Source organism: Heloderma suspectum, chromosome 3, assembly GCF_057233095.1.
Source record: "Heloderma suspectum isolate Gila_16-S chromosome 3, 16-S_ref, whole genome shotgun sequence".
In the NCBI taxonomy this organism is placed as follows: Eukaryota; Metazoa; Chordata; class Lepidosauria; order Squamata; family Helodermatidae; genus Heloderma; species Heloderma suspectum.
The window spans coordinates 26189793-26217666 of NC_139460.1; the positions used below are offsets into that span (position 1 = coordinate 26189793).

Consider the following 27874-nt stretch of genomic DNA (forward strand, 5'->3'; position numbering starts at 1 on the left):
CCTTCTAATTATACTGAGGGAGGTATTAAGAAGAGAAACTGCCAGGTTTGAAGCATACAAGCAAGCAGCTGCTTTAAATCTAAATTATGTGAGTGCAGAAGTATCTGTATGTCACTGCTCACTGTATGAATCACACCATCCACAGTTGAAAACATTCTTCCCACTACATTTGTGACATGACGCGTAGTGAGTGAATACAATATACGAGCCTTCTGGTGGTTTGGATTTACAGCAACCATAACATAGATATGTTGGTGATAGTGCACTTGTGCGGTGATCGGTATTGGTGCTTGCTGTATCAGTTTCACTTCCATTATACATAACTGAGATGCAGTTGATAATCCAAAACCTAACGGCCTACCAGATCACTAAGAAAATTGTCAGCCCAAATAAAAGTGATCAGGCAGCCTGGAGCATAGACTTCCCCTGCAGCTCAATTAAATTAATAAGCAAAGAATTAAGGCCTACTGACTAAAATTAATAGCTTGATTCCTGCAGCCCTCATATCTGTCCTTTAAAAACACTAAATTGTCACTTCCAATTGGATCAAAGTCTTACCGAGCTCCCAAATGTCTTCTCTGTTTTTTAAAGGCAAGCGCTTGAGCTTTTTTCAGTTACCATTCTTTTGCCATGCTCAAGAGTCATTATGATTTATTCTTCATTTTATTCCTAGTTTTCTGATGGTAAGATGTGTTCATTTATCATGAGCCATCTTGGATGTTATTTCTAGAAAGGCAGATTATACATTTTCACATGAATATTTTTAAATGTTTGGAAGGACAGCCTCTGTTTGAAAGCCATAAACCTAGGTAGCTCTGCTAACGTGTATCTTTAAGAAAAAACATATTTGGTATTCTGAATAAACTGCTTGGGAACATATACATATTTGCACAGGCCTGATAACTGGCATCAACAATTTGCCAACTATAGTCGGCAACAACTTTTTTCAGTAGATTTAGAATTTAGAAAATGTTGAAAGGAACTATAGAGGTAGAAAGCAAAAAGTAAGAAAGTGCTGGATGCAAATAGTATTCTCTCAGAGCCTACTGTGGATGCTATTCAGATATGTTCAGACTCTGCTCTGCAATGATAAGGGCTAGAAACTTTATTAAGAAATAACAAAGCAGACGTGATTGTCAAACCTGATTGTCAGAATCTGAACAGCTCCACTTACGGGCAAATAAAAATGAATAACAAGCTTGAGGTGAATCACACCTCCGCTGTGACTTCAACCATTTTGAAGTAAAATATTCTAATTTATTTATTTATTTACAACATTTACAACATCCAGACAGATTCCGGAGTGGGAAACAATAAAAATACAGAATAGAGTAAAAGAATAAAATACCATGTTAAAATAATTACTATTTTTAAAAGAAACAGAATTATGATAAAACCGTTACCGGTCAATCAAGGAAAAGTCTTCCTGAAATAGACATTTTTAAGAGGCGCCGGAAACAGCACAATGTTGGCGCCTGCCTGACCTCCAAAGGCAGGGATTTCAAAGGAAGGGGGCCACCACAGTGAAGGCTCTTCTCTGGGTGGACTCCATTCAGGCCATAGGTCCATGTGAAGCTACCAGGAGTTATATGCCACCTCTTTCATCAAACAATTTTCTGTGAGGCAGGTCGTTTTATATACAAATGAAATTATTACACATGCTTTTGCATCTTGGGGTCTGATGATGTACTCTTTTTGGATGTCTACCATAAATCCACTTGGAAATGCACTTTAGAATCGAGCTTTATGAGCTATGGCTTAAGTTGTCTTAAAATGGCTGCCCTGTTTGCCTCCACAGCTATGAGCCAGAGAATCAGCCAAAGTGCTCCAGTGAAGCCACCTCCACTAGCTCCCCAAAGTCCACCTGGTGGAGTTCTGGGAGGCGGCAACTCCAGTCAACAGCAGCAGATGAGGCTGCAGCAGCTGCAGATGGAAAAAGAGAGGTTGCGATTGAAACATCAAGAACTGCTTCGGCAGGTGAGGCCACAGGTTAGAAACACACTTCCACTATAATATAATCCGTTGCGTGTGCATGTGTGGCATTGTGCTCATCAACTTGTAGTTCCAACAAGTATCAGCAGATTGCTTCTTTATGCATGGAAGGCAAAGATTCAGATTTGTCTGTTCTAAGTAGTTATCTTCCTTTGGATAAATTTCCCAAGCAGACAACATAGATGCAACAAAACAACACTGGCACAGCTATGAATATATCTCAGCGTCTGCGATCTCTTCAGAATACTTCTGTGGTGTGTGTGTGTGTTTCCTGCAATCTGTGGTGTAGGGATTGTGTCCTGGCATTGGCAGTTTTTTCATCACTTAAAACTCTGCCACATGGACAATATCCTGCCAGGCTGTTTTGCAGAGTTACTAATGTTCTGCACTGACAAATCTATTCATTCCGAATTTTTCATCTTTACGATGGAAGGTGTCTGTGAAAAGGATCTGGCCTTGCTGTGTTTGGGTCTCTGATTCCTTTGAAGTTTAAATATTTTTCTCACATGGTCTGTAAAACTAAAGCTGTTTTTCTCCACAAGGACATAGTCCACCATTTTCTTTTCAACAGCAGCCAACCAAGCTCACAAGCAAGGCGTGAAGATACTGGCCTTGTTGCGTATCCCTAGCATCTGGAATTCAGAGGTATAATGCTTATGTATATGGAGGTTCCATTTAGTTCTTATGGCTTATAGCCATTGATAGGCCTGTCCTCTGAATTTTTCTAACCCTTTAAAAAAGCCATCTAAGCCAGTATCCTTTGCCACACCTTGTGGTAGTGAGTTCTATAAGTTAATTATGCATTGCAACTTGAAAGAGCCCAGGTCTATTCCTGAATATGAATCCTGTCACTGTTTTCATTTGGGCATCTTGGGCATATCCTAACAACACCTATTTAAGGGCAATAAATAGTATTTTTTGGTTTCTTATAGGCAGTTGGGAAGATTATCACCCAAACATTTTGCTAACCCTTGACAGCTGATAAGGATTGTACCAGAGTGCATGTGAATGGGCTCTGCTACAGACATCCCATTATGAACACCTCTTCTGATTCATGAGACAGAAAATGGTGGGGGTTGGGGTGGAATTAATCTATGTTAGGCAATGTCTGTATTGTTGCAAAGAATTCTCAAAGTTTCCTTAAAACCAAACAGATTAATTGTCTTCGCTTCAGTTTTAATTAGAAATGTAATACAAATAGTATTTAAAACTTTAATAATTTTTCCTAGGTGTTTCAAATATAGCCTGATTTGCTGCTTTTGCTTCTTCTTTTTTTTCTTCTGTAATCCTGGAGGCATGAATCCTGGAGGACAATGAAGCTTACTTGCTAGAACTGTCACTCTCAATCAGTGCTTCCTGTCCTAGATCTTTTGCTAATTATTGATTAGCTCCTTGTCTTAAATGTCTGGCATCACTTTTTGTGAAGGTTATGGGGCATCGCACACATCCTAACCTCTTTGAGAGAATCCTTTTAAACTTCTTTTCCCCTTCTGTTTGGGTGATGGGTCCTGCATCGTACAATGTTTTCACATTCTTGGAGATCACTTCCTCAGGCTTTTTGCCTTCATCGCCTCTTGCTTTTTCTGCCCTTATTCTGGAGTCTAACTTTCTCTCTACCTTCTGCGCTGAAGGAATATTTGTAGGGATAACTGCTTGTTGTAAACTGGATCATTGTGGAATGTGTCTCACCTTACAACAAAAACCACTTACGATTGTCTCTGGACAAGTTAGAAAATAAGGGCTTTTTCAGCTGAAACGTCTGAACTTTTCCTATAACTGCTTTGCTATTAATCCTCAAACAAATTCATATGCCGCAATGCCAGCATGCTTTCAGATAAGGCTTCTAATTTTGGATTTCTTTTCTTCAGTAACTTCTTCTTGAGAAGTTGACTAACGTCAGGCCAGGCAATGTTCGCTACCTTGATGTCCCCTTCTTTTTGTTTCCTGAATGTTAAACAACATGTCTCCATGTGCTCTGTAAGCACTCCTAAGCGTCTTGTTCCATTATGCAGCAGCTTTTGTCAGCTCTTAACTCTCTTATCCTTTGTCATCTTTGACTGTCGCAGGGCCTTGCCTCTTCAGAATGCTAAGAGGGTGATGTATGTGTCAAGTCAGCCTACCCATCCCAACCATGAGCAGCAAAAAAGTAATGTTTATCCATCTTATTTCTTTTACTCTTAGGCATTGCGGAATATCAATCCCAGCACAGCAAATTCACCAAAACGTCAGGTAGGCTCCTAACAAATGTTTCGGCAAAATAAGAAACATTTTTTTAACTTAGGACAGCTGCGCAAGGTGCTTGGGCTACATGAAGCTACTTTTGTGTTTTATAACCCCAGCCTGCCAATAACCCCAGCATGCTTGAAAAGGAGCTCTGTGCAACGCAAAGGCTTGTCAAAGGCTTCTGGTGTTTTAAGGAATAGGTCATTAAATAAAAGGTGTCTTCACTTGCTCTGTTTTTTCTCAAACGTAATGCAGTGGTTTCCAGATAGCATGTCTTATTTGTCACTGATGGGCTGATATAGTGCTACCAGAGGAAGATCTATGGCTGTCAAGTTCTCTCTTGGGCACATGTGACCTCACCACTCCTAAAATGTTCCATTTGGCCTGTAAAGACAAGATCTCTATTCTAACTTCAAGAGCATACGTTGCCTCCTTTTCCATGTGGCTGAAACTTGCCATTCTCCCAATTAATTGTGCAACCCTTTCTTCTCCAGCAGCATTAGAACTCCTTTGCTGACCTACAGTGGGCATAGGCATAAAACTGGAATGATCAAATCAGCTGTAGCTAGACACTTTGATATTAACTGCCTTTTCTCATTTCAGCTTTGCTACACAAGTAAGCCTGTCGCATTTAGTTAAGCGTCTGATATTCCACATAAAAATCCAGTGTGGCAGCCCTGTGGCTTAGCTGTTCAGTGAAAATGGTATTAAGCAGCTATATAGCATCGGTTTGATACAGCCCAGAATCCTTTTCATTGGCTGTACTGGAGATGGTTCCTGGTATTGCAGAATTTGTCCGCAGTCTATTTTTATAGGTTACACGGGGAAGGGGGACACATTTTATAGGCTTTGTTCTGTCCATCACATTTGTACCCCTCCCTTCTTCCAAGGTGCTGAAGATGGCATATGTGGGGTTATCTCGTTTTTTTTTTTAACTTCTCCAAAACCATAGTTTAGGATGAGAGTTACCAACTTGCCCATGATCACTTGCTTTGCTTTATAGCTGAGCCAAGTTTAAACCCTGGTCCAAGTTCAACATTATACCGCACTGTTTTTGTATGTCATTCTAGCTCCACGAATCATGGGTTTGGCTAACTGAATGGAGCAGTGTTGTTTTGATAATCCTAGAAATCCAGTAGTCTGCTTTGGTTTCATCAGTTTACTGGCCTTGCTTTACAGCTCTGCCTTCAAGCAATGATGGTTTTTTCTCTGTGCTGTGCACAAGGGGATGGAGAACTCAACCATTTGAATTGTAACATACGCTTGGCTGATTTCAATATTATATTTCACTCACTCCATGCTATTTTGCTCATCTAATTCTATGAAGAAAAGAAACTAAGTAACAGAAATCAGGCTTAATAAATTCATCTGGCAGTTGTGAAGGATCTATCAATATTTTAATTTTTCTGTATTTTATTATTATTATTTATATATCTTTGAAGTTGTGGCTACCAGAGCTTTTACAGGAATGTTGACTCAGAGCTGCCTTATATCAGAAGCTGTTGACACCAAGAGAGTACATACTCATTCTGAATTAACAATCTTCTCTCCCCCACCCCCTCCTCACGTAATGGAATTGCTTAGGGCCAAGATTAAGCAAAGTCCACTGTCTTTTCCTTCAGTCATTGTTAATCATGGAAAACAGTTTCACAGAAACACATCTTAATGCTGGAATCTCATACCAGTTTCCTACCTTTATTAGGGCAGTTTTCTTATCAGTGTAATATTCATGTTAGATTTAGGTTGAAGTGTTTGTGCTTTCCTTAGTACTGCTTTTATTTGTGACTCCAGCTGTCACTGGTACTGATCCCAGTTGATTCTTCTAGTGTGAGTCCTATTGGTTCATCATTTGCATTTGAAAATGTTAGTCCAAAATATTTTTAAAGCCTGTGCTCCTTGCTGTTGCCTTTTTCTTCCCACTTGGGGACCTAAAGGTCAACTTCATCTCCTGCCAGAATTCATATATGAGTTCAAACAAAATAGAAAGTGGAAAGGAACCTAGAGGCTGTCTAGTGCAGTTTCTTGTGCTGACATGAGTCCCACTATACAGATCGTTTATTAGTGTGCTGTAAGCTAGCAATATGGGCAGAATTGAAATATGTTCTCAATAAGGAAATGAGAAGCAAAATAATATCACAAATAACTGGCCAATTCCACCTCCAAAAAATTGCTTCTTAGCTCCATGTGGTGACACACAGATCCTGATGGGAAAGACGTTTATCAACTGAGTTCTTTCATGTATAAAATATACCTTTCTAGCAGATGCCCCCAACATCACCTATACATTTCACAAATGTAGCCATCTCTAATGCTGCAAGAGGTGAAACATCATTGATCTCAATAGACTGTAAGGTTCCATATATCTGTTCCTGATTTGGCTTTTGTGTTTAAAGGTATATTCCAAATTGCTTGAGATCCTTATAATGATTTCCCGTTCCTAGTGACCTTACAAAATTCCATGTAGTCTTGTCCATTTTATACTGCCTTTGTCACCTCCACCATCACTTCTGTACCTTCATGTGTCTTTGAGATAATCTCCAATCTTCTCAAGTTATGGCTCCATGAGCAACTTGCTTGCGTTCAAATCCTTATGGTGCCTTCATAATCGTGAGGTCTTTGAGCTCTTGCTATTTGTTCATTTTTGCATCATAAGAACATAAGCCATACGGGATCAGACCAAGGTCCATCTAGTACAGCATTCTGTTCACACAGTGGTTAACCTTTTCAGAAAGTGGGTGGGGATCCAAGCTTTGCCATGAACCCAAGGCCTCCGCATTCTTCCTTCATTTAAAATCATTAATAAATAAATAACTTTGCTGTTTAGATTATGTCTTCCTTTGAACTATAGAATTAGTAGTGTGTTTTATTCAAGCTGTCAAAAAGCATGCGTGGTTGTGGTACAATACAAATTTGAAGCTTGAGTCTGACACTGAACTTTGGGGCTTCCGTTTCATAACATATAAACCCATCTCAGTTGTACTTATCGCCACATTATCTTTGCGGCAAGGTTGTTGCTGCAAAGCCATCCTCATCTACCATGTCAAAGTCTGGCTTTCATTGGTAATGTTTTTGTATTGCATGGACAGCCTGCATTATCAGCCAACCAGGAAGCAGGCAGCAGGGGCGGCGGGGGTTGGGGGGGAGTACACACTGGCACGAAGAGTACCAAGGTTATTTAAGCATCTGTACAGTACTGATTCAATATGGAGTAAGCCACAGGGGAGAGTTGGGACAAACAGGCCACCTTGATTACCCTCTTTTCAAATATTTTGTATAATGTATATGGTCTTTGGCTCAGGAAAGAGTTGTTAAACTTTCACAAATGATGACCTCCATTTGAATTGATTAGTCTTTATATCTTCTGACCCAAGTGGCAAGAGTCGCAAAGTGGGTCCAATTCCTTCACCTACCTCTCTCAGTGCTGCCTATAACTGCTTAACAGGATCATTGTTTTCAAGATGTGAGATGTAATACTTCTCCTATGTGCCTCAGGTTCTGGGGAATTGAAGAAATACATTTGAAATGATTCAGAGGAAAGCTACAAGGAATATAGACAGGCTTCACCAATTAAGCTGTGGAGGAACAAAGTATGTTCAGCCCAAATAAGTTTAAGAAAACAGCTGACTGGGTTTTTTAAAAACTTTATAAAGATGTCACAAATGTTCATCTGTTCCACTGAGGATATGGGACAAGGGGTGACAGTTTAAAATTGAAAGGGAGTAAAAAAAATCCATTAAGGTTAAACAAAATAAGTGGCTGTGGGAAGTTGTAGAATTACCTGTTCTTGATGCTTTTAAAGTGATACAATGCTACAATGCGGATTCTATAAAATCCTGAATTAGAACACCAACACTTTTTCCCCAGCATTTCTGTAAGAGCATGTTTTGATCGTGTCTGTCTTTGCTACGTGTTATAAAATCAGTGATTCACTTCCCCTCCCACATTAATGCATGTCATTAATATGAAGAAATAAAATCTTTTCCTTTTTCAGCTATTATGTTTGTGCACATCGACTCAAGAAGATGAAAGTAGATAAGTGTATACCGTGCACATATTTACGTTAGTATAAGTGGGCCGTTGAAGGTAGAGGAATGGAGTAGATTTGGTAGCTCAATAACATTTTTCCTTACATAGAATTCTCCACATAGGGTTTTAACAGTGACTGGATTCGCGTGACACTACAACCCACCATGGGCAGCCAGCCAGCCAGCCATGGTGGGTTGTCGTGTTGCCTGAACCCAGTGTGTTTTCCACAGGTTGGCTTATTTTTCTCGAACAAGCCAGCCTGAGACCCCATGATTTCTTCTAGGGTTGTTCATAACTATGATGGGTTGTTGCGTTGTCCAAACTCAGGAGAGCAATTTTATCGTGGGTTGCCAGGATTGGCTACAAAGCTGCTTGGCAAGAGCAACAAAAAGCTCATCGCAATCTCACCAGTGCTGCCTCCAGCCTCCCTCACCAGTGACTGCCCCTCCACAGATGCCCATATAGCACTTCAGAGGGACTGTAACTTGTTCGCTATCTGTTTTTTTTTAATTTTGGAGGCCTTCGGTACACAAATGGGCCAGGGTTTTTTTTTGTAATTTCCCCCGCTTTTTGTAAAATGGCACTTTCACCTCTTGGATATATGTAGCCATGCCCTGTCAATTTCCTTGCATGTTTGAGCTGTCAAAGGGAGTGGCCCTTTTTGTGGCCCTTTTTGCAGCTCCTTCTTGGAGCAGTAACTGCTGTGGCTACTACACTTCAGTGGTGGTGGGAAGCCAGTGGCTCCCCTTTCTGGCCTTACTGGAGACTCAAGGGAGTGTTGAATGGGAGGAGGACACTGACAAGTGTCAGTTTAACACTTAAAAGTGAGAGGATTGCATTGCCAAATACTGTGTGTGTGTGTCCCCTTTTGATGCGCCTATTCTGCCCCCCCCCATTTTTGGTGCTTCTGATTTGCGCTAGTGGGTTCCTCCTTTCTCTTACTATTACTTCTCCTCTGGACCTTCACAACTGTGCACAAATTAGCCTATATGCAGACTTGCCATATCAGTTTCCTTGTGTGTTACTCACTCCACTTTGGTTCTCCTATTGACAGCTGAAACGTACAAGGAAATTGACAAGGCAAGCCTACATATATCTGATAGGCGAAAATGTACTCTTGCAAAGGAACGGGGATAGTAATAACAGTAATAAAAAAATACGACTCCATTTGCGTAATGAAAGGGTTGCCAAAATTTCTATCTATTCCAGTTAATTTTTCAAAAACTGAATTCCATCCAGTCTGTGTTACGTCACTTCATACAGAAAAGAAAATCACCTCCAGTAGATCTGAAGATGATGCAGCAATTGGGTTCTAAAGGAGGACTGACACCTAACGTACTCTTCTATTTTCATGCTACCATGCTAGCAGTATTTTGTGCATGCCTAGAATATAGAGCTAGAGACCAAATTGCCAATATCCGCTGGATAATGGAGAAAGCCAGGGAGTTTCAGAAAAACATCTATTTCTGTTTTATTGACTATTCTAAAGCCTTTGACTGTGTGGATCATAACAAATTGTGGCAAGTTCTTGGTGGGATGGGGATACCAAGTCATCTTGTCTGCCTCCTGAGGAATCTGTATAACGACCAAGTAGCAATGGTAAGAACAGACAACGGAACAACGGACTGGTATAAGATTGGGAAAGGAATACGGCAGCGCTCTATACTCTCACCCTACCTATTCAACCTGTACGCAGAACACATCATGCGACGTGCTGGGCTTGATGAAGCCAAGGCTGGAGTTCAAATCGCTGGAAGAAACATTAACAATCTCCGATATGCAGATGATACCACTTTGATGGCTGAAAGCAAGGAGGAGCTGAGGAAACTATGACGAAGGTGAAAGAAGAAAATGCAAAAGCTGGGTTGCAGTTAAACCTCAAAAAAACCAAGATTATGGCAACCAGCTTGATTGATATCTGGCAAACAGAGGGAGAAAACGTGGAGGCAATGACAGACTTTGTCTTTCTAGGTGCAAAGATGACTGCAGATGCTGACTGCAGCCAGGAAATCAGAAGATGTTTACTTCTTGGGAGGAGAGCAATGACAAATCTTGATAAAATAGTGAAGAGCAGAGACATCACACTGACAACAAAGGTCCGCAGAGTTAAAGCAATGGTATTCCCCGTAGTAACCTATGGCTGCGAGAGCTGGACCATAAGGAAGGCTGAGTGAAGGAAGATAGATGCTTTTGAACTGTGGTGTTGGAGGAAAATTCTGAGAGTGCCTTGGACTGGAAGAAGATCAAACCAGTCCATCCTCCAGGAAATAAAGCCAGATTGTTCACTTGAGGGAATGATATTAAAGGCAAAACTGAAGTACTTTGGCCACATAATGAGAAGACAGGATACCCTGGAGAAGATGCTGATGCTAGGGAAAGTGGAAGGCCAAAGGAAGAGGGGCCGACCAAGGGCAAGATGGATGGATGATACTCTGGAGGTGACAAACTTGACCTTGGGGGATCTGGGGGTGGCGACAGCCGACAGGAAGCTCTGGCGTGGGCTGGTCCATGAGGTCACGAAGAGTCGGAAGCGACTGACCGAATAAACAACAACAAGAATATAGAAAATTGCTTTCAGTTGGCCTTTAAAATAATATACCTTTTTGAAATAATAGTGATAGGTATCTTACTGACTTGTGTTAATTTTGATAAAGAATTATAAATAAATATCTTTTAAAGGGATTAGGTTCTCTCACAATATGCTAGCTTACTAGCAAAAGGATTTGTTTGTTTGCTTGTTTGTAGTACTTATATACTGCTTAATATACTAAAATGTCTAAGCAATTTTAAACCTGGGAAGGTGTTTAAAATTGCAGTATTGTACCTGCAGTCTTAACTGCCCTGTCCAGGAAGGACCCTGCTATACCAATTTGCATAATGTATGACTTGGCCATCAGACTAAAGGACGCTCTGATCATGGCCTGCCCTATAATGCTATGATTTAAATTTTAGAAATGGGAAATGTTGCTATTACGCTTAGCACCTTACAAGGATTTTTCCACTGCCAGTGTATTTTTTTAAAAAAACTTTTAACCTCAAGTAGCTCACACTTTTTAACATAGATGTGGTTAATTGAAATAGATGAGTTAATTGTGTATTTGAAATAGGTTCATGGAAATAATGTGGAAACCAGTATGGTGGACTTCTATGTTAAACGTTTTTGACTTGTTTCTGACAGCCTTTTTCTGAAAATGCTGTTCATTTGCATAGATCTGCCTGTGGGCCCAGCAGACTAAGCTCTGTTTATAAAACCATGGAACTGGAAATGATGTGGGCACCAAACTGCAGGCCTGAAGTCCATCTCTGTTCCACTCAATATGTTTACATATATTATGTATGCTGTTGTGAACAGTGAGGCTGTGTGTTCACTCAGGGCCTCAGTGGAAGACTGAGCAATTCTGCATCGAATTTCCTGGCAAAATATGTATTAATGTTTTTAATACAACTGTGTTTGTGTGATGGTAAGCCTGTTCATGGTGTTCCATCTTTTCCCAATGTGGCTCAAACCTTTGCCAGACCTCAGAAGCGCATGCTACTCATTCTGACTTGCAGTGCAATTTTTAGACTCTTCCTGAACTGGTGAAGGGATTGCTTGATGTAACTGAATACCAAGGAGTTACTTTTTAAAAAGTTACAGGCTTCAATGTCCTGTTTTAAAGCAACCCTAGAAAAGGTACACAAGACCTTTTTTTTCTCCAGGAGAAAAAAGGAGTCCTGTGTGCCAGCTTCAAGGCAGTATGTACAAGCATGTACAAATTGTGAAATTAAGAGTTGATGCAGACATTACTGCAGCCTGTTTCGTGTGAGTGGCCCATGCATTTGAGCAGTAGAAATCACGAGGAGATTCATGGGAAAGTATTGTTTCTTCCCCCTTCATGGATCACTGCCTTGTTGTGGCGAGGGGGCTTGCGTAACTCAGTGAAGCCATAAGCTATGCTGTGCATGGCCACCCAAGACGGACAGGTCATGGCGGAGAGTTCTGACAAAATGTGGTCCACTGGAGAAGGCAATGGCAACCCACTCCAGTATTCTTGCCAAGAAAAGCCCATGGAACGTATCACAAGGCTAAAAGATACGACACCAGAAGATGAGCCCCTCAGGTCGGAAGGTGTCCAATATACTACTGGGGAAGAGCAGAGGGTATTTCCAAGTAGCGCCAGAAAGAGTGAAACGGCTGGGCCAAACCCGAAAGGACACTCAGCTGTGGATGTGTCTGGTGGTGAAAAGAAAATCCGATGCTGTAAAGAACAATATTGTTTAGGAACCTGGAATGTCAGATCAATGAATCAAGGTAAGCTGGAGGTGGTCACACATGAGATGGCAAGACTGACCATTGACATCTTGGGAATCAGCGAACTAAAATGGACAGGCATGGGCGAATTTAATTCAGGTGACCATCATATCTACTACTATGGGCAAGAATCTCTTAGAAGAAATGGAGTAGCACTCATAGTCAACAAAAGGGTGGGAAAAGCAGTACTGGGGTACAATCTTAAAAATGATAGAATGATCTCAGTACGAATCCAAGGCAAACCATTCAACATCACAGTAATTCAAGTCTATGCCCCAACCACTGAGGCCCAAGAAGCTGAGGTTGATCGGTTCTATGAAGACCTACAACACCTTCTAGAACTAACACCAAAAAAAGATGTCCTCTTCATCATAGGGGATTGGAATGGTAAAGTAGGAAGTCAAGAAATCACTGGGATAACAGGCAAGCATGGCCTTGGTGTACAAAATGAAGCAGGACAAAAGCTAATAGAGTTTTGCCAAGAGAACATGCTGATCATAGCAAACACTCTTTTCCAACAGCACAAGAGGCGACTGTACACATGGACATCACCAGATGGTCAGTATCGAAATCAGATTATGTCCTTTGCAGCCAAAGATGGAGAAGCTCTATACAGTCAGTAAAAACAAGATCTGGAGCTGACCGTGGCTCAGATCATGAGCTTCTTCTTGCAAAATTTCGGCTGAAATTGAAGAACGTAGAGAAAACCACTAAACCATTCAGGTATGACCTCAGTCATATCCCTTATGAATATACAGTGGAGGTGAGGAATAGATTTCAGGGATTAGACCTGATAGACAGAGTGCCTGAGGAACTATGGACGGAGGTCTGTAACATTGTTCAGGAGGCAGCAACTCAATCCATCCCAGAGAAAAAGAAATGCAAGAAAGCCAAGTGGCTGTCTGAGGAGGCTTTCCAAGTAGCTGAGGAAAGAAGGGAAGTGAAAAGCAAGGGAGAAAGGGGAAGATATATCCAACTGAATGCAGAGTTCCAGAGAATCACAAGGAGAGACAAGAAGGCCTTCTTAAATGAACAATGCAAAGAAATCGAGGGAAACAACAGAATGGGAAAGACTAGAGATCTCTTCAAGAAAATCGGAGATTTCAAGGGAACGTTTTGTGCAAAGACGGGCATGATAAAGGACAAAGAAGGCAGGGACCTAACAGAAGCAGATGAGATTAAGAAGAGGTGGAAAGAATACACAGAAGAACTATACAGGAAAGATCTGAATGTCCCTGATAGCCATGATAGTGCGGTCACTGAACTTGAGCCGGACATCCTCGAGAGTGAAGTCAAGTGGGCCTTAGGAAGCATTCCTAACAACAAAGCTAGCGGAGATGACAGTATTCCAGCTGAGCTATTTAAAATCCTAAAAGATGATGCTGTTAAAGTGCTGCACTCAATATGCCAACAAATTTGGAACACTCAACAGCGGCCACAAGACTGGAAAAGGTCAGTTTACATTCCAATTCCAAAGAAGGGCAATGCCAAAGAGTGTTCAAACTACCGCACAATTGCGCTCATTTCACATGCCAGCAAGGTGATGCTTAAAATCCTACAAGCTAGGCTTCAGCAGTATGTGAACCGAGAACTACCGGAAGTACAAGCTGGGTTTCAAAGAGGCAGAGGAACTAGAGATCAAATCGCCAACGTTCACTGGATCATGGAGAAAGCAAGAGAATTGCAGAAAAATGTCTATTTCTGCTTCATTGACTACGCTAAAGCCTTTGATTGTGTGGATCACAACAAAATGTGGCAAATTCTTAAAGTGATGGGCATACCAAACCACCTTACCTGTCTCCTGAGAAACCTGTATGAGGGTCAAGAAGCAACAGTAAGACCCAGACATGGAACAACCGATAGGTTCAAAATCGGGAAAGGAGTATGACAAGGCTGCATATTGTCACCCTGCTTATTTAACTTATATGCAGAGTACATCATGAGAAACGCCGGGTTGGATGAATCACAGGTCGGAATTAAGATTGCCGGGAGAATTATCAACAACTTCTGATATGCAGATGATACCACCCTAATGGCAGAAAGCGAAGAGGATATAAAGAGCCTCTTGTTGAGGGTGAAAGAGGAGAGTGCAAAAGCTGAAACTCAATATTAAAAAAACGAAGATCATGTCATCTGGCCCCATCACTTCCTGGTGTATAGAAGGGGAAGAAATGGAAGCTGTGACAGATTTTATTTTCTTGGGCTCCAAGATCACTGCAGACAGTGACTATAGCCATGAAATTAAAAGACGCTTGCTCCTTGGGAGGAAAGCTATGGCAAACCTAGACAGCATAGTCAGAAGCAGAGACATCACCTTGCCGACAAAGGTCCGTCTAATCAAAGCTATGGTTTTCCCAGTAGTAATGTATGGCTGTGAGAGCTGGACTATAAGGAAGGCTGAGCGCCGAAGAATTGATGCTTTCGAACTGTGGTTCTGGAGAAGACTCTTACGAGTCCCCTGGACTGCAAGGAGGTCCAATCAGTCAATCCTAAAGGAAATCAACCCTGAGTGCTCATTGGAAGGACAGATACTGAAGCTGAAGCTCAAATATTTTGGCCACCTAATGCGAAGAGAAAACTCACTGGAAAAGACCCTGATGCTGGGAAAGACTGAAGGCAAAAGGAGAAGGGGACGGCAGAGGATGAGATGGCTAGATAGCATCACGGATGCAATGAATATGAACTTGAGCATGCTCCGGAAGAGAGCGCAGGACAAGAAGGCCTGGCGTGCTATGGTCCATGGGGTCACGAAGAGTCGGACACAACTGAATGACTGAACAACAATTGTTTCTTCCCCTGTGAACAGAACAACCCACAATTTTCCTAATTGTGCAAGAACAGACTACTTTGTGACCATCTGTTTCCAGGATATTTTCTAATTACATTAGACGAGTTGCGCTATTCCATGAATCCCTTCTTCCCACATTACTCAGCTCAGACTGCTAATGCGAGCATCTGTTTGTGTGGGTAAGTCAGCCCCATAGTGAGCTTGTCCACATGTGATACCAAACCATGATTCGGTGATATGTGAGCAAGGTTTGTGGAGCCTCATGCTCTCTCCCCTCACATATGGCGATTCCCTGCCTTCTTATCCGGGATTGAGGCAAACAGTAGTTTCCCATTTTGTCTGAATGCTCAAATCATGTGCTTGCCTGGGAGGAAAGGGTTTTGCCATGTGTGTAGGGTGGAAGGAGATGAGGGAGCATTGGGCTCCTCAAAGCATAAACGTGGCTTGGCGTGATGCCCAAGTCTAATGACTGCACAGGATGAGTTCAATTTACTTTCACTGAAAAAGCAAATTCACATTAGTGTTGTAGCTGGTTTCTGGGCTTCTGAAATTGTGTAGTAGGGTAAGCAATAAATGTATACATGATGAGATGAAAGCAAGAATATTAGGTGCTGGCATCATTTTGTTACTTGTGTTTATATTGATGGGTATCTTGAGTTGTGTTTAATGGTAAATGGTAAAACTGAATACATGCTAAAATATTTTAAATCCAGTAGAAGTCAGGAGCACCTGACTTCTTACCCCCCTTGAAATCAGTGGGGCCTAAGGGATCAAATTTATATTTCAGTTGAAATTTAATTTCAAGTGTACTGAACTTCCTTTGGACAACCCACACCATGGCTGGAATTCTTCTGTTTTAGGGGAAATAAAGTTGTTGTTGTGATGGTGATTATGACGAAGACAGGATTCTACAGTTGTTTGAAGTGTTGTGAGAGATTTGAGAGCTCTGTGCATTTGTGCTTATCAGAAGTGATTATCTAAGCATCCATTTGGCAATTTTGTGAGAATTTTTTAGTCTTCTCACTTTACAGAGGAAGCCAATGCAGAGAGAAAGTTGGGTCTGACAAGATGCCAGAGGCTGACTTTTGTGCTAATCCACAACGGCCCCACTTACAATCATAGAATAGTAGGGTTGGAAGGGGCCTACAAGACCATCAAGTCCAACCCGCTGCTCAGTGCAGGGAGCCCAATTCCCGGGCGGTCTCCAAGTACTAGCCGGGGCTGACCCTGCTTGCATGAGCAGTGTAACATCAAAGCTTCAAACTCATGGGAGATCACAGCATCTCTCCCTTACAAAGAAACTTTTTTAATGATCATGTGAGTAGTCTATTGAGCCAAGTGTTGTTTTTTTTAGCATTGGTCATCCAGCAGCATCTTGTCTAGCATGAAGAAACTTGCCTAAAGGCACCCAGAACATTTATAGGTGAGCAAAGATTTAAACTTGGCTCTTACTGGTTCTAGTCTATGTCTCTGACTACACTATACCATACCTTTTAAGTAGAAGCAAAACAACTTCATCAACCCAGCTTCATCTTAATGTATATAAATCAAAGGCCAACCCCATCTACTGGAAACAAGCAAATAGGTATTTTCTTTAAGTGGCTTACGAGTTCCTTAACCCAGACCTCCTTTCCTGAGCCTGTTTCCAGGAGCTCCTGTTTTCATAATTACTAGTCCTTTTTTTCACCTTCCAAATGCATTTTGTCAGCCCTTCTCTTAAATATTCTGCTAGTGTTCAAATGCATTCAAACCCTAAAACTCAAGGGAGGCAGGGGATGCAACACCCATTTGAGCATTTTCAGGGTCTGTAGGACACCAAGACTAGAGTGGTGTCATTGCTTAGAAGAGCATCTAAAAATAATTACTGCCAAAAGTCTGAGATTTATTTTGGCTTGACACTAAATATTCTAAGCCTGCGGAAGCTATGAGTCTTCTGTAGTTCTGCTTAAAGTAATTTGGAAGGTGCCATTCATATTTGGTAGCTGTATTCCTTTATAAAGTTCCTTTATACTTGTGATAACGAAGACTGTTGGCTGTTTTATAATCAATAGAAAGTAAATTAACAAAAATTGAAACATAGCCATGATAGTCTTTTTACAAAACCATTTTCAGAGGGATAGCTATGTTGGTCTGTTGCAGCCAAAATAACAAAGCACCTTGGGACGTCTTAAAGAACAACAGATTTATTATGGCATAAGCTTTCTTGGACTACAAATGCATGGAATGTTATCCTGGGTTGTAGGTACATATACACATGTTTGGGGAGGGAGCTATAATAACTGAGGACAGAGGGAAATTAAATGCAGTTGATACAGACAGTGACAATCACATTAACTGTGGGCAGAGATGCACAACTTAAGGATTTACATTGGGCGTTTCTCAAATTACAGTACCACCCAACAAAGTGAAAAACAGATAAACAAAGCACCCAAGAATAATTTGTTACATGATAAAGCCTAAGAGAAAATGACAGAACACTACATGTACTATAGCTCCCAGCTAAAACCATTCAAACGTATCATCAGTGTGCCTACAGCCCATCCTGGACAATGGCATCTCCTTTCCACAGGCTTTGGGTGATAGGCCTGTATTTGCTTACAGACAGCTCCCCAACTTAAAACAGATAGTCATTAGCAACATGCCACATAACAAATATATAAACACAGAGACCAGACCCTGCAACAAATTCAAATGCCAAGTTTTTTACCCATAACTACTCTGGCAACGCTATTACAGGGCCTAATAATAATGACATCCACAACATCATGGGCTCATTCACCTCATCTTCCAGTGTAACATATGCCATCATCTGGTAGCAGTGCCCTACTGCATTCAACAAAGGATAAACAGGCCAGTCTCTTTGTAAAGGAGAAATGAAGAAAAACCTGTAATCAGAAATAGCGGTATTCAGAAACCAGTGGGAGACCATTTCAGCTTCTCAGGATCCATCACTGACTTTAAAGTGACCATTATTTAGCAAAGACTCTTCAAAGGAAGATTAGAACAAGAGACCACTGAGCTACAATTAAGGTGTTCAATACTATCTCCTGTGGCTTGAATCAGGATAAAGGGTTTTTTTAATCACAAGCAGTGTGCTGCCTGATCACGTCAGTTGTCCTTTTTGTACACAGTATTCCAATTGCAGCTGCACCGTAGATTTATATCAAACATGATATTTCCCATTTTAGCTTCAATCCCTTTCCTAGTAATCCATCACAAGAGTTGTCTTTTGCTGTTGCTGTACTTGTGAGCCAGTTCTATTGAACTACTCACCATGATCCCAAGTTCTTACTCTGGAGATACACATTTTCTGGTATAGATGCAGGAATACCTTTGGAGATGGGCACTTTCTGGAATATATGCAGTTTCGGGAGTTTATGCAATTAGAGATAATTTTTCAGATTAATTTTTTATATTGGGGATTTTTCGTATGCAAAAGTATTCCATTTGTCTACGCAATCATTTTCCTATTTTCATCTGCAATCCTTTTGTACTCTGGAAAATGATGCTTCTGTCCAAGTAAAGAACTTTGTTATGTTGTGAAAAATTAATGGAAATTAAGACCAGACCCTTAAAGAGGTACAGCATATTGAGATTTCTGAGCATATATGGGAATCAATACATAATTTATAATAACATCATGCCTCCGCTTGACTTGGAGAGAAGCTCAGTATAAAAGTTATATAGCTGGTATTTGACACCATCAAAACTTAATAGGGCATATCATCCCAATATCTCTGATGCTGAAAATCTCACAGGTGTGCTGATTTTTTTTCCACCTATGGTAGTGTATATAAAAAGCATAACCAATATTGGAAAGCCATCATGGGTTAATCCTAGTTCTTTGATGTTCTTGTAAATGATGTATCCATTATATATGACAAAGTCAAGAGTTACAGAGAACTTGGGATACTGACTTGATGTACCTTCTTTATTGAAGTGGCTATGAAAAATCTTTGATATAGTTGAAATGGAAAAATTGGCTGAAGTTATATGCAGACAAATTGAGGAATACACACCACAAGACTTAGTAGTTCTGTATAATTACATCTTTTAATTACTGGGATATGTCTTGCAAGCAGTTGTCACTAGAACTTAAATATTTGAATTTAATATTTTTATATGTAGTAAACATCTTCAAAATTGGGAGGGGGGGAAACTGAAAAGGAGGGGTGTTTCGGATTGGATTTCTCAGCTAGCTCACAAACGGCAAGCTATACTTTTTTTAGGCTTGCCTCTTCCATGGTAACAGGGGACTTTCCCAAAGTTCTAATTCCATCCTTTGTATGGCTGAGATGGAGTTTTTACCCAGATGGCTCGCTAGCATTATCCCACTGCAGTGGCTTCCACTGCCAAATACTTGCTGATTTAATGGCTAATCTTTCTTGAAGCATGGGGATTCGATCTTGTAAAATATTTTTCTCTGACCTTTGTGCAAATTCACATTATTGTAATATCTATAAATATATATACAAGAAGTCAGAACAATAGTATGTAAGATAATGAAATTTCAAGTGAGGAGAAGGGAGGTTGGTTGTCGGTGTTTTTTTATCATGTTAAGGATTGCACATTTTGAGACAAACAGTGAAGTTACGTAGACCTTCTAACTCTTTTAAAAAACACACACACCCATATAGCTTTAAGTAAGCAGTTGGATAGCTTTCAAAAACCTAACCTCATTTTTATAGTAGCTTCTCCAAGGGGCTGACGGATCATTTTGGCTCACTTTGCAATATCCAAAATTAGGATTTTGTACTAACAATGAGTGTTTGGACTCACTTTCCCAAGGGCCGTTAGAAAAGTTTGACATAGGTTTTTTTAAGTAATTAAGAAATAGTCATAGTTATAAGCCAGATTTTTTTTCAGACTTTGTCTTTTTATATATAGAACAATACATACTTTTAAAGCCTGGACTGAAATCTGGAGCTTTCTAATGTGCTTTTGATTTATGAAGTAAAAACTTAGGTTTCTAAGCAGTTTTTACTAAATCTTGTACACATTAGAAATTTGATTATTAGTAAATAGTAATTATAAAGCCTTTATCCCTGCATTCTCCATCTTCATTTTCACAAAAAAGTATAAGTGTTAGTATCCAAGGTTGCTATCGTAGTTTTTCTGGAGAGATTCCATTAACTTCATGGGAACTCGATGAACGTGATGTAGGCATTTGTGGATTAAAACATGTGGTGAATTAGTTTTGTAGATGTAGATTAAGAGGGAAGATCAAATCTACAGAAAAAAATGGAGCATGGTTTTTGGGAAGGGTTTGAAGTTCCCGTTTAAAGTTGCCAGGGCATGCCCATTTATCACACTGCCTGACATAGTGCTAGGCAATTTCCTGTATACCTAATGGAGTATCCTTGGCAGGCTTTGGGTAGTTTGCCAGGACCTATGAAGTCCCTTTCATCAGTTTATTAGCAGGATGCATCACATTTTAAGTTCTTCAACTGAAAGTCCCCTCTCCTCCTCAGACCTGTGAGCTCCGTTGAACAACTAGATACCTAGTAACGAATGCTAGGGTTCTTTTTCACCAACCAGGTCCCTTGATTTGTATTCTCTCCTGTCCCCCTCCACAGCGGCTGCCCCACAAATTATTTCTCACTGTATACTGACTGGAAGCTCACACCCATCTCCTCTCAGCTAAAGCTCCTCCCACCATTTCTAATCCATTCTGTTGTTCCTTCACCTAGGCATTTTCCAGATGTACTTCAAGTGGGAAGTGGTAGCTTTGACTTCCAGGCTTCTACGATGTAGCAATATAGTGGTTTAGAAGGGCTCACTGAAAAGGATCAGCTAGTCTTATTTACTTATTTAAAGTTATTTTTAGGCTGCCTTCTGCTTTTCGTTCTTGTGATGGTGTTATGGTGGATTGTTAAAACTACTTGCTTTCAACAAATTTTCACATTCTGTGCTTTAATTTGACCATTCATATCTCTAGACCAGCATTGGCCAATGGACAAGTGTGCTGCAAGTCAAGTCCACAGTATGAGTGCAATGTGCACTACTATTGTAATGTGTACTACTATATATGTGCATCCTCCTCTCTATATGCCTTGGGGCAATTTTTAGTTTAGTCTAAGTCAAGGAGTCGATGGCAATTCAGCAAGGGGAGGCAGGAGTGCAGGGCTGACCATGACATAGTAGCAAAGCCCAGCAAGGATCCTTTGGCTCCTGTCCTAGTGTGCCTCAACCTATTTCAGGTTGGCCAACTGTAGTCTTAGTACTACTTACTAGTAAAATGAAGATTTTTTACTGAAAAATGCTGTACAGTTTTTATGCAGTCATCCTCACGACACTCCTTTTAAGGTAGGTCAGTGTTATCTCTAGTTTTCAGGTGGACAACTGAAGCTAAAATATGACCTTACGGAGTATATGACAGAAGTGGATCTTAAATCTAGGTTTTCCCAAGACTTAACCTGACACTGTCTCCACCGTGTTCCTGCCTTGCATCTTTCAGAAGCCTCATTCATACAAAAAGATAATTCCTTCTAAATGAAAGTACAGCTTTCTGCGCAGTTGATCTAGACAGAGATTTTGGCATTCTGCTGCATTATTTGCAGTAGTTTCATTTTCTAACAATGAATTTATGTATCCACTGATGATAGAAATCTTGTTAATTTCAGCTGCTAAACCATTGACTATTTCGTGTCTCTAGAATCTATAGATTTAACAATTTCATCTCAGGATTACCCTTTCTTCCTTTCCCTTGGCCAATTATATCTAATTTATTGGAATGTGTATGTGTGGTTGGTTGTTACAATTGTGCAAATGCAGCTTTAAGACAAAGATATCCAAGACAGCTTTAAGACAAGATATCCAGTTATAGAAAGAAGTGTATATGTACATGAAATGCATAAAAGTTAGTTCTGGGACAATGCGATACAAAGGTGAAATGAAATAAGAGCGTAAGAGGAGCCATGCTAGATCAGACCAAAGACCTATTTAGTCTAGCATTCTGTTCCCACAGTGGCCAACAAGATGCTTATGGGAAGCTACGAACAGAGAGCCAGTGTGGTGTAGTGGCTAGAGTGTTGGACTGGGAGCTGGGAGATCCGGGGTCTAGTCCCCACTCAGCCATGGAAGCTCACTGGGTGACTTTGGGCCAGTCACAGACTCTCAGCCCAATCTACCTCTGTTGTGAGGCTAAAATGGAAGGATTATGTATGCCACCTTGGGTTTCCTAAAGAGGAAAAAAAGGCGGGATATAAATGTGATAGATAGATAGGTAGATAGATAGATAGATAGATAGATAGATCGAACAGGACGTGAGTGCATTAGCACCCTCCTGAGCATGTTTCCCAGTAGGTGGTACTGCCCTTAATTCTGGAGGCATATGGATAGTCAGTGCAGTAAGTATGAGACTGGACAGTCCTTTTAGTTTTACATAGCATTTGTGTGGATATAAATTTGTCAGTCCTTCAGTGCTGATCATGAATTGTGAATCTTGTGTGGATTTACGAATGCAGTCATTTCTTGGTTGGCAGGAATTGGCTCTTCGTAGTCAGCTTCCCAGTATGGAACAAGATGGCTCTCAGAATCCAGTATCATCTCCTGGAATGTCTCAAGAACTCAGAACAATGACCACAAATAGTTCGGACCCTTTTCTTAACAGGTTAGTAGCTGTAGCTACTAGTGGTTTTGTTTCGCCAAAGATTATGATTTTCAGATTCTGTTTAGTGCATGTAATCGTCTGTTTTGAACTTCTGTCTGTTCCAGGAACCACAGCTGTAAATGAATCTTGCCTTAAATGGCAAGTCCAGTTTTCTTTCTTTTTTTTAAGTTGAGGATTAAAAGCTGTCTCCTGTGGGAGGAAGTCAACTGTTCAGACTTGTAGGAAGGGTTTGTCTTCAAAGTCATAACATGTTTGCCCAGGCACAAGTCAATTGATGCACAGCCGTTTAGAATTACTGACTCGGAAAAGCTTTTCAAAAGCTAGCAATGAAGTTTACTGTGGGGCTCTATTTAAGGAGTTTCTGCAGCATTCCTGGTTCTATTTTTATCCTTTGTAGCATTGACACAGGAAGCAGTGATAAGATTTTACATATCATATTACAAGGCTTATAGGCTAGCCTTTTCTGGCATTCCTTTCTGTGGCCTGTGGATTCTTGTTAACAATGCTGTGCAACTAATTTTGATTTTTAAGAAATGTTTCTAGCCCTCAGTGTTGTACAGATAAGCTTGAAAACAGGAAACCTGTAGACCCAAGCATCTAAAAAAACTCTGTTGATACATAGGCTTTCTTAATTTGAGAACATGAGATTACGGGGCCTGTTTAGCTTTTTCCAATATACACCTCAGTCATAAACATGCTAATGATTTATGACTGAGTCGTAATGAGTCATAAACGTACACTGATTTCTACTAGAACTTGCTTGCAAGTAGATATGCTGTAGCATGTGGTCTCTCAATTGTGGCCACCAAGCCCTTTTTCTTGCCCCATACAATTCATTATCATACAAGTCAGTACCATAATAGCAACAATCAACCGTGGTTTTTTTTTGGTAATTGCAGCCATACAAAGGCTCAGCCAGTGCTGTGGCCACCACAAAAACACCTGCAGCTTCCCTGTCTATTCTCCGCCTGCATTTGTAGCTATTGCTAAAATGACAACCTAGTGTCTTAACAGCCCAATCCTAATTGGTTTAGTTGGCTATAGGATGTTGGCAGCAGCAACAGTGTTGAACAATTGCTATATTTTAGAATGGGACAACCAACAATACCCCAAAATATGTTTGCCTTAAAATGGATATTGTAGTTTATGGTATTTTGTGTGCACATTGAATTGGTTCTACCTACAAGTAATTTCCACATCATTTAGTTATTTGAGCTATCTGTCCCACATGTCTCAGGGTGGGTTATACACACACTTAGAAGCTAACATTTGGAGGTGGAAGACCTGCAATATAACTGATCAGTATTGTGAGGGAAAGACGTTTTAAAGGGCAAATATATGCCAAAGATCCCAGGAACTGCCCCACAGTAATCACAAGGCACGTTTCCCATCTATTCTTCACTTAGTTTTTTTGTTAATGGTTTCTTTCCAAGAATGAGCTTAATGATGAAATTCTATATCCGCCTCTTACAGATAGCATCCCTTGGTCCAACTGTATCTCCAACAAAAAATATGGGAAAGGAAGTTGCTTTCCCTATTCCATCCACCTCCTGGAAAGCCTATTGTAGCAGATGGAATTGCATGGATTAATCTCTACAATTCTGATACCTTTTTGGTGTTAGCTGCAGTCATGGATCTGTGTGACATTCTGTAGTTCTGTTGCAAGGTTTAATAAATTCATCCAGAGAACTTTGGTTCATTTTAATTGTTTTATTTTATTAAAAAAACTATAATCTTACTCTGAGAGCAGAATTCAGCTTTTCTTGGTGCAAAGTAATGCTTTGGATAATGAGGTCTGCAGTGTTCCTTTAAAAGAAGTAATTTAATTTTTTCCCCTTACAGTGGAACTTATCACTCGAGAGATGAGAGCACAGACAGCGGCCTCAGCATGAGTAGTTACAGTGTCCCCAGAACTCCAGATGATTTCCTCAACAGTGTTGATGAAATGGATACAGGTTTGTTTCCTTTCCTTCCAGTTGAGCTCTCATTGGATGCTTCTCATAGCTTGTCCAACTAGTAATGGAGAAGAGGGGAACGTGCACTTCTGCGTAATGTCAGAATTACTTTAAGCTGTTGTCCTGCCTTGTTCCCGAGGGCAGTATATCTAATTGGTTTAAGTTGCAGGGAGGGAAATTTCAGTTGAACATTAGAAGACACTTTTTAATGGCAAGGCAAAGGAACTAGTCAGGGGGGAAGTGTGGAGGAACTCTCTTGCCATCTATTGGGGATACTCTAGTTCTGGATTTCCTGCCTTGAGCCTGAGATACCCTGCAAGACCCCTTCTAATTCTAGGAAATCATCTATTTTTAGCTCATTATGGGGTTGGCTCTCCCCACCTCCCTGGTGTGGATATTTTTCTGGCTGCTTTGGTGAATTTTTGTGCCTTTCCAACCTTGGATGGATGGATAGATAGAGGTTGAATGAATGATTGATTGCCTTATCTGAAAATATAAGGGTTTTTTTTGTTTCTAGTAATTCTAACAGTTGTGTTATAGCTTTCTTCAGGTGCATTCTGAACTACTTTCCTGGCCCTTGTCTGTTTTCATAATGTGTTCAGTGAAACATGGTCTGGGTGCTATTGTGCCATAAATCTGCAATATTTTCTTCCCACTGCCTCTACTGTACAAGTTCCCCTGCCCCTCCCATTGGCTTTATACATTCAAGGCCCCATACATCCCTTCATATCCACCACCACAATCATAGATAGATACATAGAATGTGGCCTTCTGACCACATTTTAGCTGTAATAAATGAGAAAAACAAGGCTATCTAATGTATTGAAAAGATTTTTATCTGGCCCTTGAGCTAAAAAAAGGCTTCCAGAGCAGTTTACAACAATCAATAATAAGACCGTCCCTGCCCTTAGGTTTACATTCTAAAATATACAGCACTAAAGGATGAAAAAAGCAAACTTGGGCACTAATTTTTAGTTACAAGACAACATTGCCGCACTCAAAGCAGATGGGCCTCCTGGCACAGGCTCCTCACAGTTCAAAAACATGCCCCAGTGCACCTCCAAAAACTAGTCTTTCATCCCATCCTTTTCTTCTTCACTGGACGGTTGGTTCTGATGGCCTCTGTGAGGGGCAAGCCCAGCTGGTGATGGCAGCTAATAGGAGTCGTAGTCAAAACACCTAGAGGGTCCCAGGTTGCCTGCATCCATGCCAGAGTGGTACTCTATCCCATATTTTCACCATGGCTTGTGACACGCTTGACAAAAATATTGGCCACCCCTATGGGTACTTCTGAAGCCTGCTCATATCTCTGGCCACTGTGACTGGTTGTGGTTGTTGTTCTTACTGTTTTGCATGTGTGTAGCAAGCAACAGAAGGGTGCAAAAGTTAATGGAAAGAATGGGTCAGTCAAGAGTGTCTGGGGAAGCAATATGTATTCCACAGGTTGGCTACTATGGGACTAAGTGCTCAATTTGTCCATATCATGTGCTGTTTGATGATTTTGGTGTATTTAACATTCCTACTTTGCATTCATATTGTATCTAGGTGACAGTATCAACCAAAGCAATATCCCTTCCCATCAGAACCGTTTTCCAGACTACCTTGAAGCCATTCCAGGGACTAACGTGGACCTTGGAACGCTGGAAGGAGATGCAATGAATATAGAAGGAGAGGAACTGATGCCAAGCCTACAGGAAGCATTGAGTTCTGATATCCTTAATGACATGGAGTCCGTATTGGCAGCCACCAAGCTAGATAAAGAAAGCTTTCTTACCTGGTTATAGGGGCCTCAGGGAGATGGAGTTTGAAATCTTTGAAGGATCTAAGGAGATAAGACACGTACCTGATGTTGACAACAAGCCTGTGCGGCAAAGGCTTCTTGGCTTATGATCAGAGAGGAAAACGAGTAAATGAACAAAATACTCCAGATTCTTTGCATCCATGTTTTGTTCTTCCTTGTCCAATCGCTGCTGTTATACTGCTGACCTCTTTCACAGTTGACTCTAAAGAATTAGATGATTTGTTTTATCTTTTTTTTTTTTGGCTGTTGCAACTACTGTTCAACATGATGGTAATGGAGAGGGAGAGGATGGGGAAGTGGCAAGAGAGATAGCCTAGTCCTGTTTTTGGATGATGACTGCCATTCCTTTTTGTCCTGTTATCTGTTTGCATATGCTTTTATCTAATAATATGGATTTTTATGAGTTTAACTCTGCACATCCCTGCTAGTAGCTGACTGCTTGTTGTCTGCTCTGTTGCCCATGGCAAGCAGCAAAAAAAAAAAAAAGACTTACTAGTCCAGCAAGCCAAAAATGATGTATCTGATGCAAAAGAAGTCAGTACTGATTTGGAAATAAGGATCAGAAGGGGGCTGGAAACCTTTTGTTGTTGGGCACAGTCCATCAGAAACCATGGCTGCTTGATCAACATTGAAATGAATAAGAAACACTTGGCAGCAATATCTGTTGGATTATGCTTGTTGTTAGCTACTGGCTAGTTCCCTCGGTTATCTTGTTCACATTTTATGGTACCATAAACTGGTCTTTTTACATAAAACACATTATGAATCATGATAATTGCCTCTTATTCTAGCTTACATTTTTCTTTTCAAATTCTAGATTTTTTTTTAATTATAGCAGTAGGTTAGGAAGTTAACTGGTTTTTGGTTTTTGGTTTTGTTTGGGGGTGGTTTTTTTGGTATTTTAAAATTGTGAAATCTAAATTTCCTGACTTCACCTAGTCTTATTTAAGTCTGAAATGGTTGACTTTTTATACCTAACTAGTATAGCCAGTGAATAGCTATAGTTCTATATTTTGCTTGTAACTTTTTAAATGATAGCTTTGAATGTATTCATTAGACTAAAGGACTGGTGGCTTATCTTTCACAACTGTGCCAGAATTTGAAGCAAAGATTCTCTTAGTGCAAACTTTACGATTTGTAACTCTTAATGAACACAATTCCTGAATATACTTATTTGAACACTACT

The 27874-nt window shown here is 40.5% G+C and overlaps 1 protein-coding gene across 8 annotated transcripts in view; it reads left to right on the forward strand.

Moving 5' to 3' along the window:
- YAP1 (Yes1 associated transcriptional regulator) overlaps nucleotides 1–27183 on the forward strand; it is a 100768-nt gene extending 73585 nt beyond the window's left edge. For 2 of the 8 annotated variants that reach the window (XM_084842658.1, XM_084842662.1), the window contains 5 exons: nucleotides 1799–1989; nucleotides 4174–4221; nucleotides 22805–22932; nucleotides 24775–24887; nucleotides 26433–27183. In XM_084842658.1, coding sequence (XP_084698784.1) covers nucleotides 1799–1989; nucleotides 4174–4221; nucleotides 22805–22932; nucleotides 24775–24887; nucleotides 26433–26671 — 719 coding nt within the window. In that variant the 3' untranslated portion in view covers nucleotides 26672–27183. The remainder of the gene's footprint in view (nucleotides 1–1798; nucleotides 1990–4173; nucleotides 4222–22804; nucleotides 22933–24774; nucleotides 24888–26432) is intronic. The other 6 variants (XM_084842659.1, XM_084842663.1, XM_084842660.1 and 3 more) reach the window with 3 other exon arrangements.
- The last annotated feature ends 691 nt before the right edge of the window (nucleotides 27184–27874 follow it).